The 15,459-nt window shown below is 36.7% G+C and overlaps 1 protein-coding gene across 1 annotated transcript in view; it reads left to right on the top strand.

Annotated features, from left to right (window-relative positions):
* The window catches only part of LOC139961286 (uncharacterized), a 52,312-nt gene that overhangs the window by 15,296 nt on the left and 21,557 nt on the right, over positions 1-15,459 (top strand). The window contains exons 9-21 of the mRNA XM_071960400.1: positions 1,495-1,655; positions 2,056-2,214; positions 4,769-4,913; positions 5,200-5,372; positions 5,816-5,959; positions 6,610-6,754; positions 7,983-8,167; positions 8,328-8,483; positions 11,513-11,660; positions 11,854-12,300; positions 12,476-12,601; positions 13,520-13,698; positions 14,278-14,455. Of these exons, the coding sequence (XP_071816501.1) occupies positions 1,495-1,655; positions 2,056-2,214; positions 4,769-4,913; positions 5,200-5,372; positions 5,816-5,959; positions 6,610-6,754; positions 7,983-8,167; positions 8,328-8,483; positions 11,513-11,660; positions 11,854-12,300; positions 12,476-12,601; positions 13,520-13,698; positions 14,278-14,455 (2,346 nt within the window). The remainder of the gene's footprint in view (positions 1-1,494; positions 1,656-2,055; positions 2,215-4,768; positions 4,914-5,199; positions 5,373-5,815; positions 5,960-6,609; positions 6,755-7,982; positions 8,168-8,327; positions 8,484-11,512; positions 11,661-11,853; positions 12,301-12,475; positions 12,602-13,519; positions 13,699-14,277; positions 14,456-15,459) is intronic.

Raw genomic sequence — 15,459 nt, 5'->3', positions numbered from 1 at the left:
ATGGAGAATTAGGGACTGCACCCCTCGCCTCTTACGCCTATGTGTGAAGTGTCCGGTTTCGGAGTTTTATAATAGCCGTTATAAGAGGTTTTAATATTTGTACACCAATAAATTAACTGAGTCTGAATTTTCGAAAATTTCTGACCATCATTCTTCATCACACTTCCCTCTACTCGTGCAATTTCAGAGCTCCCAACTGACCCGCAATTCGCGGGTTGGACCCGCATTCTAACACCCAAACCCGCTGACCCGCGAAAGCTTCCGAAAAACCCACATTTTAATTGTCAAGTATACATATAAAAAATATTGCATTAAATTTTGACTTAGCAACCATCATTTCTTAAGCATTTAGCATAATAGAGTATAAAACCTCCTTTACAGCATCATTTGAACCTCAAGTTAGCCTCTATTTCTTTTCATTGGGGCGAGCAGCGAACATTTTCATGCCACGGGAAAGAATGAATTATCACCTACTATTCAATTTATTGATGTTACACACAAAAAAATGCATAGTTCTCAGAAAATTTTTGGTGTCAAAAGCCTTTCTAAGTGCCACCATTTTACATGTAGGCATCACCAGGATTCCAAAAAAATTCAAAAGGGGAGGAGGACACCCCCTCCCCTTATACCCCTCCCCCAGGATGGCGATTCGTGGCATGGACCAGCTTTTGCCTTCTCAAGAGTTGGGAGCTATGCAATTTTGACCGGTCTGTTAGGGGTTGATGGAGGTTTTTCTATATTGGTTGTCCATAGATGAAATTTTGTGCGACATTATGGGTATTTTTTGAAGTGAGAATGTGAATTTTCAAATTCTGAACAAATAATGGGCTTGAAACCTTTAAAAGTGGGGCTGACGGATATTGTGGGCCGCGACGTAGAATCACCTACAGAAGCAATGATCCACAGGTCATGCGATGAGGTCGAACATGATTTGTGACTGGTGACAATATTCAAAAAGGTTATGGATGGAAAAAAAACTATTGGGAAATACTTCGTTCTCAGGCAAAAGTGTACATCTGGTTGGTCATTTCAAGGCCGAGAAGTACCATTTCCGGTGATCTGGGTGGTATCAAAACCAGAAATTTTCTTGTACGCTGCGCGCCAACCGATGGTGGCGCTCCGCTTAGATAGTAATTCGCGCCCCCCGGGTTAGAAAATCCTGGATACGCGCCTGTATTAGGTAGTTTGGGTCCACGTTAAGGGGCCGGGAGCAGTAGGTGTTCGACGTGTGTATTTCATGTTACTCCCAATATGCTCTTTGATTCGGGAATTGGTAGCTATAGTTCGCTATCTATTGATTAATTTATTTATTGATTCTCCCATTTGATATGCTCAAGAAGCAAGGTGGTTCTCCTTATAACTGATCGTCTACACCTTTTAATCTGATTACGCGGCTTTGCAAGTTTTGTACTCTTCTTAGCATGGTAGTATAATGTCACCCTCTACATACAAATTTCCAATGACGTCAATGGATTTGTATCTTACTACATGCAGACGATTGTCCTTTACCCATGGGACTTGGAAAAGAGACCCGGTTTGAGGTAGAGGTCTCAGCATCTAGTTACCATTCCATCAACCACCTGCCGGAGAATGCAGTACTCGATGGTGCTAGGTGGTGGCGACCGTTAGACAATGACACCGATCCTTGGATGCAGGTAGATTGCATTGTTTTGTTTTCGTTTGCTTCTCGTCAACTACTAATAACTAAATAGATTTATCAAACTTGAGGCGATATTTTCCCCTTTGTTCGCTGTTTCTTTGTTTCATCAGAACTGCAAATACCGTGATAGGGAGATAGACACGATTAATTATTTGCAAGCTTAACTTAACCTACACATAGATCGCATATATATATATATATATATATATATATATATAGGCCTATATATATAGGCCTATATATATATATGTATATATATATAGCCATTACCTATACACGTAGATCTCATCTATATTAAGCCATGCAAGTTTCGCTTCCCGTAATTTGTTTTTCACTTTCAAATAACAACCATAAATTGTAAATAAATATCTAGTTTTATCACAATTTTCGCACAGGTATGCTTTGGAAGTCGAACCATTGTTACTGGTCTCATGATGCAAGGTTCGGGACACCCAGACAATGGTTGGGTCGAGAGCTTTAATGTTGGCTATTCACTTGACTCAATAAATTGGTGGCTATTGAGAAATTACGAGGATGCCAAGAGAAGGGTTCTCGTAAGTATATACGACAATATGTTATGAAAATCACAAGAGAAATTGACAAATAAAGCGGTTTAAATCGGCCACACAGGGGTAAAAACTCATATAAACAACAGAACTTCAATAGAAATAGGATTTCCTATAAGAAACAATTGAATTATATGATGGGTAACAGTAGTGTACTTGATGTAGGATAAACCATATGTGAAGTGACGTTGATAGTATGCTATAGGACTGGGGTGGGCAACCTACGGCCCGCGGGCCACATGCAGCCCGCCAGTGATTTTTAAGCGGCCCGTGAGATGTCTCAAGAAAAAGAAAACAAGAAATCTATTTTACATCATCACAAAAAACAAAAAAGTAGCTAGCTGCTTAGAATTTACCGGCACTAATGATGCTGTCAGGTAGGCCTATTATCCCCATTAATTATCAACTGTACTGTATTGACATTATGTTTGTGAATACAGATTAAGTACACACTCCTATTGCTTGAAAGTCCTCGGAATCAAAGGTTTGAAATCAACAGCAGGTCGTTGGTTAGGTGCAGCCCAATCAATTTTTCATTCCTTAAATCTGGCCCATTCATTCAAAAAGGTTGCCCACCCCTGCTATTGGACCATATCTGTGATGGAATTACACTATAGCAGCTATGAGAGGTAATTTGATTTGCTATTATACATATCGTCTATGTATGATTTTATATAGATTTGGAAGACTTAAACAACATTGCAACATACGCAGGGGGGGGGACCCCGAAAATTCGAAATCCCTCATATAGCCTACCTTGCAATATAGCCTATATATGTTTAGTTTCAACTGTATATAGCGTCCTAGATTTTCTTGTGGGTGCAAGTTTGTCCTAGACTCGCCTGCCTACCTTGCAATAGCCAATATATGTTTAGTTTCAACAGTGTATATAACGTCCTAGATTTTCTTGTTTGTGCAAGTTTGTCCTCGATTCGCCTGCTTTGAAAGTTCGATGTTTTTATATGCCTTTAGCTTTCTAGCTCATGGCTTTACGTGGCCAGTATTACAGTGTAAAATCTTCTCCTAGAGTAGCCTACTTATCCGGGGATATTATAGTTTAGGATAAAGTAACTACGTGGTTTAATATCCCTATATTTGCTGTACACTGGGGCATGTGATCAATGCTGCTCAAATACCCTAAGCGGACAACAGGGGAATTTAGACTATGAACTTTTTTAATACAACGCGACATTAGATTTCTGATCATATGCGAATATTTGTAATTTCAACAAATCCCGAACAACTGGATTTGTTGGAATTACACATATCCTCAGTTCTTACTGTAATCCTAATGGCACAAGCTACCAATTTATCAGATTTGTCAGCAAAATCCAGTATTTGCTGTGGTACAAAACTTTGAGATTTACAATAGTGACTGTGTTCTCTATGTGTATCGGGTGCAATTTCAGTATGATGATCCACTTTTCCTAGATATTTACAAGACAACACAATATAGTGGCCAATGATGGCACAACCACTTCATAAACAAGCTCTGAAACACTATGAAAAGACTTGAGGTAAAGTAGTTGGACGAAATGTATAAATGAAAGGCAAGTCCAGGAATGACTAGAAAGTTTGGTCGAACAGTTATCAAGTATGTGAATACAATAATATATCACCCTATATAAGATATCAGAAACAACTTACATATGCTCCCAGCAAAAAATGTACCTTAGTCTTACAGCGGTAAACTTTGGTTAAATTGGGGGTAAACATGGTAAATTTACCACAGTAGCCCTATATAGAAACCTTTTTTTGGGTGAAATTTTAGCAGCAATAGTTTTAACTACTTTCTGTTATGACATGTTGTAAGAAATCAATTTTACTTTAGTTATCAAACGTTTCCTAACGCATAATAATGGAAAATTTCTATTTTCGACCAAGTCTGAGCAAAGGACAGAAACACGTATGATCTGTTCTTGGTCCTGTAAGTATTCCAAATGACATTGTGAACAGTCACATGCTCCATATCTCATGGCCTTTAACTTTTGATGGTTACACACGTCTGTTTACTATTCGTCACTGAAAATCACCTTCGATTTCTGAAGGTCTGCGTGGTACAAGTTCTCATCATGAGTACCTTCCTGCTAAAACTGAAGAAGTTCGGCCTAAATTTGTTTATGACACAACATTGCAGACGTATAGCAGACAAACATACACACATACTCAAACTCACAAATAAAGAAAAGACATCACTTACCCCATCCCAATTATAGACTTTCGGTCACCCTGCCGAGTTTAACCACCGAATACAATCTCATCTTGCATATAGGAGAGAAAGAAATAAGATATCTAAGCAAACTGTACGTTGAATCAGAATACATAATTTCGGTCCGATTTCTCCAGCCGCTTACTCCGATTCTCTCTACCCATACCACAACCTCTCCTTATGTTGCTGCACCACACTGTCGGATCGGGACAGCACCTTAGAACTCTTTAATGGTTCTTTCCTGAATTAAGTTACCCTATGCAGGAAACATTTTTGGTATATTTTTCGTTCATTAAACATGTTAACAATTTCCAAATAAATATTTCCATCAAGGAGTTACAAGGCAACGGAGAACATCAGTGCGTCAAGACGATCTTGTTTGGAACTTCCCTTCGTGCAAAGTGTGTGCGTATTTATCCAAAGAAAGGCAGTCAAATGATAGGACTTCGATTGGATCTAATTGGCTGTATGGACAACGGTAATTTCAACTCATTACACACACACACACACATATATATATATATATATATATATATATATATATATATATATATATATATATTATATTCCTCATTTATATATATATAATATATTCCTCATTTTGCAACTCAATGCCGCTTAAAGGTAATTGTTTTCATTTGCCTTGTAGGATAACCTTTCATTGCATTTAACTTTTCACAGCGAACTCTTCGGTGATAACTCTTATAGTAAAAGTTCCTTTAAGTTTCAATGTATTCGAAATGTATTTTTGGTTTCAACACCAGATTGCGATAGAGCAGTAGGATTATCGACCGGGCAGATACCGGATACCAGCTTCACTGGATCCTCAACAGATGGAATAGTTGAACACTCCCCACATCGCGCAAGAGTTTTTCCATTTCATGGGAGTGGTAGCGGATGGGTTCCATTGGTGTCGTCACGTATCACGTGGATTGAAGTGAGTATTCCGCTGATGCTCTCTGGACCGGGCGATCCGTTATGTTCATGTAACTAGGTACCATTGAGTCACTACATAAAAGTTACTTGCAATTTATGTCATATATGAGTACTGAAAAAAATTAAAATGTAACAGATTTACTGATCACTGTAACATTAACACATAGGTCACTGACAAAGACGAACTACTGATACACATATCATATAATAGTACAATAGACCGCAAGCCCAGGGCCTTGAGCTTATAAGCTAACGAGGTGTCTGCGAAAACGTATTGACCCAACTGGGCCCTTGAAATGAGCCAAAACTCAGTCCCGCTTCTAATCTATATCACGAGAACATTGTATAAAAAAAAATTAAAAATTGATCTCGCTTGAAAGGATTGATTTCTTGAGATGTATTTGTTATAACGCCCACGACTCCTTGTTTCTTCATTTTCAATAGGTAGATTTGCTGAAAGAATACCAACTCCATGCAATTGTCACACAAGGTTGCTGGTCTGAAGACAGCTGGGTGACCGAATACAGTCTACAATATTTCGCAAAAGGGCAATTAACGTATTACTCGGATATCGAAAATAAAACTGTGGTAAATAAATCAAGAAACTGTACAGAAACTATACATGCAATGTATTAATCCATATATGATGTTTCAATGAAGAGTATATATGATTGACTTCACTTCAAAGTATAGCTTTATCAGCAACAATAATTTTCAGCTACTAAATGCTCGAAGAAAAATAAAGGGAATATAGAGTCCTTATTACAAAGAGTGATAGATGGGAACACAAGCGAAGAAAATAGAAACAGACAAACATACACTATAGGGCTTAATTGAACCTGCAGGGGTGGTATTAAAATTTGAGAAAAAAACGCTCTCTCTAGAAATCACCCCTCTCAAATTGCGAATATTTGAGATTTAGTTAATGCTTTCATTTCCTAGTGGTGTGATTGACAGGTTTATTCCTGGCCCCTTGTGAGTAAATATGGCAAATACTTCCCAAGAGATTGCCTCAAGTTACCTAATTTTCTCACCACATGTACTTCCATTCATGCTCTTCAACATGCAAGCCACGCAAAAACTAGATCATGATTGATAACAGGTCAAAGAAAAATGTTCTCCTGCTGCTTTTTGGCATTTTTCCTGAAGGAGAACAATCGAGCGGATGGATATTGACTCTAATAGGAGTATGCCGCCCTAAGATATCCCTGATATAACTTATACGTTTATTTTTTCAGGTTTTTCAGGGCAACAATGATCAACAATTACTACAGATAAATTATTTTACTCGTCCAATTGTATCGAGAAAAGTTCGGCTGAGACCACTTTCTTGGAACAAGTCTATTTGTATCCGGTTGGAATTTGTAGGCTGCCTGCAAAGAGGTTTGTTTTTTCTCCTCCAGGTTTGTGTTCTTCTTAATGGTACCGTTCTCATAGACATTTTATTATTCATATGCATCATTCCCTCAATGTTATCAAAATCAACGCTATATACTGATTTAGATGATGCATTCGACGGTGTTCTGGCGAAATGCTACGATGTGCAATTAACACTTTGGGAGTTTAATTTAGGAAAATATTTCGTTGACTTGATTGTATATACTCATCTTAGCATTCTTTTAGTTTAATATATTTCTACAAATAAATTCGATAATGTTATGCTATCATAAGGGATCATTTTAAAGCCTTAATATTCTTTCCCAAAGTCGTCACTAAAATAAATCTTCCCAAAATATATTAGTAATTTAAATTGGTTAATTCTGTTTTTATTTCTCATGGATTGAATTTTCGATACTAAAAACTTTTGGTTCGATGCTGATTTTTTCCCCGTTAAATTAAGTATAATAAGTGTTTACAGAAGAAAACAGTTAGTGCACTCTTTCACGTTGAAGCAAACTTAGGTTGTATGACCATTTTAGTATCATCACTGTGGCTGTACATCGATCGTCATATAACCATCTAGTTTGGCGTACATGAGCTGCTCGGTGTATGTGATGTTGGCGACACACCCTTTGCGGAACCTTTTAAATTCGCTGACTGTATGACCTATGACATTCAAACCATTCTTTCTAACAGCCAGTACTTATTGTATGTGTATGACCCTTTCCGCTAAATATGCACCAGTCAAATTCAGCCAATATCCCTTTACGAATTTAAAAAAAAAATGCGGCAAATTTTTGACATGTTTTTAATATCAATACACGTGTAAATTTAGCCAAGTTGATCTTCATTAATGCACTGTAAAAATCTGAGTCTGATACCCTAGATGGGTTAGTGTCAAATGCTGTTTTTTTGTATATATTTTACTTGAGCGTTGATCTCTGAAATTAAGCATATGACATCTTTAGGCACAGAGTCACTATATCCCGTGCCCAGACACAACTCATCTAAGTATAAAGTCCATCGGGATACCGTTTAGGGGTCAATATTGATATCGCATCATAAAATTTCACCGTTATAATGAGTAGTTGACGGGCCCGTTAAGGAAATTCTGGTGGAAGGGCGGTTCATTTCTTCAATATAGTTTACCAACGACTCATGTCTTCCACTTTGTAAACATTTCGACGAAATTAATGTAATGATGCTGTACTTTATTTTCCATTTGCTTTAGTGTGTATGGGGCGTCTTGGGATGGAGACAGAGGTCATAACCGATAATCAAATATCGTCATCTTCATATATATCCGGTAAAAATGACACTTCAGCCAGATTGCATTACGAGACGTGGGAGGAACCGAATGATCACGAGGCTTGTTGGGGATCACGAGGTGTCCTTGGTCAAGATGAGTACATTCAGGTGCAGATATTAAATCAACTGACCCCTGATTATGAAAATGCCTTGTTTGATTTTCTAGGTACACCATGCTCTGGTCCGGTGAGTATGAAAATGAAATATTATATACAATATATTATAGATGAACCAAAAAATGAAAATCAGATCACATTTATAATTACAGATTGACTTGCTTCAACCACACACTATTTCTGGCATCATAACACAAGGTAGCGGTGACCAACAATACTATTCCTGGGTGACCAGCTACCGCTTGGACTTTTTGTCTATGATAACAGGGCGTTACCGAACATATCTTGAAGTCGATGGTAGCGAAAAGGTTTGTATTTTTTATTGTTCACTATTTCCTTTGTAATGCAGTAGAGAATTTAGTCGCTTAGTGCTCTCGAAGTGCTCTCTTAATGAAATGCAAGTTTGGTGGTGAATGGACTCTACTTACTCATACAAAGGAAAATCACTGCGAAATACATCGACTGCCTCTTTAAGCATTATTGTTGACTCAGTGACTTGGACATTTCCACTCATGTCTTAACTTGACTAATAAATGACTTGTGACTTGAATTGCTGAAAAAAAATGACTTGAATATATGTTGAATCACTATAGTATAGAGTAGAGGCTACCAATTTGTTATTACAAAGTATGTGTGCTGTGGTTTATAACCATGGTGAGGTATAAAGTAAGTATGTGTGCTGTGGTTTATAGCCATGGTGAGCTATAAGTAAGTATGTGTGTTGTGGTTTATAGCCATTGTGAGGTATAAAGTAAGTATGTGTGCTGTGGTTTATAGCCATGGTGAGGTATAAAGTAAGTATGTGTGCTGTGGTTTATAGCCATGGTGAGGTATAAAGTAAGTATGTGTGCTGTGGTTTATAGCCATGGTGAGGTATAAAGTAAGTATGTGTGCTGTGGTTTATAGCATGGTGCGGTATAAGTAAGTATGTGTGCTGTGGTTTATAGCCATGGTGAGTTATAAGTAAGTATGTGTGCTGTGGTTTATAGCCATGGTGAGGTATAAAGTAAGTATGTGTGCTGTGGTTTATAGCCATGGTGAGGTATAAAGTAAGTATGTGTGCTGTGGTTTATAGCATGGTGAGGTATAAGTAAGTATGTGTGCTGTGGTTTATAGCCATGGTGAGTTATAAGTAAGTATGTGTGCTGTGGTTTATAGCCATGGTGAGGTATAAGTAAGTATGTGTGCTGTGGTGTATAGCCATGGTGAATTATAAGTAAGTATGTGTGCTGTGGTTTATAGCATGGTGAGTTATAAGTAAGTATGTGTGCTGTGGTTTATAGCCATGGTGAGTTATAAGTAAGTATGTGTGCTGTGGTTTATAGCCATGGTGAGGTATAAGTAAGTATGTGTGCTGTGGTTTATAGCATGGTGCGGTATAAGTAAGTATGTGTGCTGTGGTTTATAGCCATGGTGAGTTATAAGTAAGTATGTGTGCTGTGGTTTATAGCCATGGTGAGGTATAAGTAAGTATGTGTGCTGTGGTTTATAGCATGGTGCGGTATAAGTAAGTATGTGTGCTGTGGTTTATAGCCATGGTGAGCTATAAGTATGTGTGCTGTGGTTTATAGCCATGGTGAGTTATAAGTAAGTATATATGTGTGCTGTGGTTTATAGCCATGGTGAGTTATAAGTTAGTATGTGTGCTGTGGTTTATAGCCATGGTGAGTTATAAGTAAGTATGTGTGCTGTGGTTTATAGCCATGGTGAGTTATAAGTAAGTATGTGTGCTGTGGTTTATAGCCATGGTGAGTTATAAGTAAGTATGTGTGCTGTGGTTTATAGCCATGGTGAGGTATAAAGTAAGTATGTGTGCTGTGGTTTATAGCCATGGTGAGTTATAAGTAAGTATGTGTGCTGTGGTTTATAGCCATGGTGAGTTATAAGTAAGTATGTGTGCTGTGGTTTATAGCCATGGTGAGGTATAAAGTAAGTATGTGTGCTGTGGTTTATAGCCATGGTGAGTTATAAGTAAGTATGTGTGCTGTGGTTTATAGCCATGGTGAGGTATAAAGTAAGTATGTGTGCTGTGGTTTATAGCATGGTGCGGTATAAGTAAGTATGTGTGCTGTGGTTTATAGCCATGGTGAGTTATAAGTAAGTATGTGTGCTGTGGTTTATAGCCATGGTGAGTAATAAGTAAGTTTGTGTGCTGTGGTTTATAGCCATGGTGAGTTATAAGTAAGTATGTGTGCTGTGGTTTATAACCATGGTGAGTTATAAGTCAGTATATATGATGTGGTTCATAGCCATGGTGAGTTATAAGAAAGTATGTGTGCTGTGGGTTATAGCCATGGTGAGTTATAAGTCAGTATATGTGATGTGGTTTATAGCTATGGTGAGGTATAAGTAAGTATGTGTGCTGTGGTTTATAGCATGGTGAGTTATAAGTAAGTATATCTGATGTGGTTTATAGCCATGGTGAGTTATAAGTAAGTATGAGTGCTGTGGTTTATAGCCATGGTGAGTTATAAGTTAAGGTCTGGTGACTCCCTGATGATACAAGAGGGGTAATGTTGGCTACATATAGTCATTATTGATTATAGTAAAGAATATTTTACTTCTCAGGTTTCATAATTTTACTGTAATATAAGGCATATTTTCATATTCAGTATTGAGGGAGGGAGATTTACATGCTTCACCATAATGTTCAATTGCTGACAAATTAATAGGACCACTCTTGTAAAAATTTACTCGCATCATAGCGCTCACTGAAGCGTGTCATATACATCGGACCAGCATCACTTAACAACTACACCTTGTTGAACATTATCCATTGATTGTAGTTATAGGAACATATATCGTGTTACTTTATGACTTGTGTTATAATTCACGTGTGATTGCACTAACAGTAACTTTGACTTGACTTATGAACAATTGGCTTGACAACAATAACTAGGTAACAACAATGTCTTTCAGAGTCTCTTTTGTTCGTAAAGATGATAACTGCTTCTTTATCAACAATTTGATCAACAAAATGTGTTGTGCTAACGTGTTTTTTCTTCAGCTAAGTCTTGCTGATCTGGGTAAAATGGAATAAGACTAACCATGTTTGCGACGCACATATATATATATATATATAATATATATATATATATATATATATATATATATATATATATATATATATATATATATATATATATATATATATATAAATATATATATATATATATTTATATGTATATATCATTTATATATATATATATATATATATATCATTTATATATATATATATATATATGGGTCATGGAGCAAGTATATAGGAGACATTTCAAGATCTAAAAAAAATATGCATATAACTATCATTAATTTTGTAATGATTTTGACTTAACAGATTTTCCAGGGCAATTTTGATCAAAATACAGAGGTTTTGAACATTCTCGATCGTCCAGTTGTCACAAGTCGAGTACGTATCAAGGTGTTCTCCTGGAATGGTGTTACTCCATGCATGCGAGTTGAGATCATAGGATGCCCTTACGCTGGTACGTATTATAACAGAACATAGCGTGGACGCATGCATGGGCATATACGCATATTATGTAACTAATCTTCCGTGTGTACATACTAAGTATGTCTATTACTACCCTAAGACCTCACTTTCATACATGGTTAAATAAAGTATACACTGATACAACTCAATTTAACCAGCACTTTATCATCCCAAATCATTTTCAGATATCGGGGACGTTTGTGATATGGATGGAACTTTTGCTCATGCTGGATACTGTTTGGGGTCGGTAAACAACCAGTCCAAGGATGCTTGTCAAAATATCTTCTCGGAAGCAAGTTCACTCCTAGCAATTAAGAACCATGCCACCATGGAGTTTCTTAAAGAATCTGTGGCGTTATTTAAAATTGAACAACAACAATTCTACAAGATTGGTTTGAAATCTGTTTTCCTTGACAACGCTAATTCAAACGAAAGTAACAGTCACACTACAATGATAAGATTCTATTGGCCTGATGGTACTGCACAGACTGTCAACTATTTCCAATACTCAATAGACAAGCTACCTCTAGACCAAGAATATTGCGTACAAATGCAACTCTTCGACGATCTACATTGGTATACATACGATTGCTCGTCCACAGCAACCCTTAGGGCATCGCTTTGCCAATATGGTGAGTTGTTCCATAAATTTCTCTCAACAAAGTCTATCTTTGAGAACATTGCTAAATATTATACCTTATTAAAAGTTTCCATGCAGCAGCTGCGAGGAATCTTGTTGTAACCATTGTTTCTTTAATTACTCGTACGTAAAGTCGAAAAATACTTCATATTTTATTTTATCTTTAGATATTGACGAGTGCTTGGGTAATACGGTCGATTGTTCCCACAGTTGCATCAACACCCCTGGAAGCTATTACTGCACCTGTCCAGACGGAATGATTATTGATCCAAGTGACCGAACGCAATGTATAGGTAGTAGCTATTAATAACTTCGATTTGTTTTTACGTATGTTGTCATACCAAGAGAGTTAAATTTGAATACGCATATATAGAGAATCAATGGTTAGTGTTTTAAATCACGTGTAGCAGTTGCTCCATATTTTCAAGTATTATGCTATGATACAGTCATGATGAGTGGGAAAAGGCGTGCAATACTTAAAATCCCTGCAATCTGTGTTGAAGCTAATTCAGAATGGGCTCAAAGTATTAATGGGATTTCTAGCCTACTTTGTGAGCGGAAATCTATGTCTAAAATAATAATAATATAATACAGTTCTTATAAAGCGCAACACACAACAAACATGTACACAAAATAAATACAACAATGAAAACATATGAGTCTTGAGTACCAGTTTTAAATTTGTTAACATATTGAGCACATTTGACATGCTCTGGGTGACTATTCCAAAGAATAGCCGAAGTAATATTAAAATGAACGTTGACCGTATGGTTTTGTGGATACCGGGTATGATACCAGTTATGAATTTGTACTAGACCTTATACCGCGCGCTGGAGTGTAGTTTAAGATAATAAAAAAAAATGAGATAAAACTGCATACCATACAAGTGCTACTTACTTTGGTTTAGGAGTTTATTACATCATGAAAATTACGAACCAAGTAGATACAGAGTACAGCCGCTCTCAATGTATTCGAATAGTTAATTGTCAAAGAGGAAACTTTTACTTATTTTGTTTCATATTAAATACCCTGATTGCTTTGATTATCTGTTCAGTGTTCCTCTCCAAGTTGTAAGATATAAACAACACATTTTTTACAAAGGGATAGATTGTTGTTAATTATATATTGCATACATTAAAGAATTGTTAATTGCTGGTGAAAATTAGTAACTACAGACACATTTGTTATTATTATGATTTTTTATTCTTCAGATTTCTGTCAGGTAATAGTTGACTCAAATGGTATTCAAGATGCGAAAGTCATTTCCGACAGAAACTTATCCTCTTGTTATTTTGCTTACGAAAACAAAGTCGACTTCGAAACTGCAAATAACATTTGCGCAAAACGCGGATCTCAGCTACTGTCACTACAACAAGTTAATCGACTACATGTAAGTAAACATTATCACATGTTGATATGGTCTTTAGACGTATGTCCTATTGGTAACTAATTATACATGTTTACAAACAACTCATTGCCTTCATTTGAACGTGGATAAGATATGTCGATCAAATCGTAACTCACAAGGAGAGAACCTGAATGAATTATGCGAAACATATATGAGCAGTACTTGAAGGAGTTCTGCGATACATATCAAGAGGACTTGAAGGAGTTCTGCGAGACATATGAACAGTACTTGAATGAATTCTGCGAGACATATGAGCAGTACTTGAAGGAGTTCTGCGAGACATATGAAGAGTACTTGAAGGGGTTCTGCGGGACATATGACATATAATTCAATGACCTTCTTTCGAGCTTCTGTCGCCATCTAAGACTTACTATTAAGAAGAGATGAGGAACTTATCCGTAGTCGCATTGCTCTCATATAAACTAATATATTTACAGGAAGATAATATTTTTGTTGGGCTTCATATTTCATCTGAATGAAACGAGCTGTAATTGATAAGTTGATCTTGACTCAACTCAAGGTATTAATTTAACAATGAATATATCGTGTTCTTTGTCGCAGGACTTCGTGGGCAATGCAACGGACGTGACTTGGGTCAATTTCGATGATACATATGCTAATTTTACGAGAGGCATAGATATATATACAAATAGCACTTGCCCAGTCTTTGCAGTGAACGAATGGCCGACTGAACAATTCCTTGACTGCTTCCAAGAAAACTCATTTATTTGTAATTATGGTGAGTATATAGGCCTATAGCCTCATTTTCCCGCGTAGCTCAAGGAAATACTTTACACTGTTTTATGTTACCACATATATGTAAATATAACTATGGCTTCGTCATAATGTTGTAAAAGTTAAACCTTAATGCAAAAGGCACTTTTATAGTTAATGTGATATTTACATTCAGCCAAACATTTTGTGGACAATCCTTAGCAAAGCACTTTCCATACTGTGAGCCAAACGTTTAATTCTAATAACTACCTAAATTTGCTGCAAGCGGTTCTCAAATATAGCCTACTACGGACATTCTCATGTAATAAAGTTAAAAACGGTGCCAAAGACAGTAAATTTGGTCTCCTCCCCCTCCCCCACCCCCGGAGAAACTGCCAATTACTCTTTCCTTCTGTTGTTTTCTTCAGTTTCTCTTTGAGACCAAAATGCACAAACAAACATAAACATGACATTTTGTTTAGGAGATATCGACGGATTGATGTTCTTTCATACTCGAGACTATATCGGCTTCTCATCTGCAGATGAAATAACAGCCACTATTTAAGGCTGTAGATTTAATGTTGTCATTTCTTTACAAAGAAATTAAGGTTTCCTTTGATAGCAAATACTGGTATTTTTTAAACTGAATGCAGTAATATACACATATATATGTAGTATATGGTTTAATTGCCAATCTGTTTATCTCCTACTGACAGTACAATGTGAGCATATTAGACAAATTTGCAAATCTCATAAACTACTAAACTAAGAAGTGTTGATATGTTTTATGTATGTATTAACTGAGTAACGAAGATTAGCTATACTGGTGTCCCTTCGCCATGGCCAATTTGAGACCCCTGCAATGTCCTACGACAATACAGCACTAGTCGTGGAAATTTCAGCTACAGCGGATTAGTATTGGTTATATGGCAAAACCCTCATGCTACTGTACAATACAAATGAAAGTTGTTAACGGTGATAACAAGCCCATATAAAGTTATTATCACTAAACCCCATTCTCCGTTTTGT

This window comes from Apostichopus japonicus, chromosome 20, assembly GCF_037975245.1.
Source record: "Apostichopus japonicus isolate 1M-3 chromosome 20, ASM3797524v1, whole genome shotgun sequence".
NCBI lineage: Eukaryota > Metazoa > Echinodermata > Holothuroidea > Aspidochirotida > Stichopodidae > Apostichopus > Apostichopus japonicus.
The sequence above is the reverse complement of the archived record's forward strand: the minus strand, read 5'-3'. Positions and strand labels throughout refer to the sequence as shown.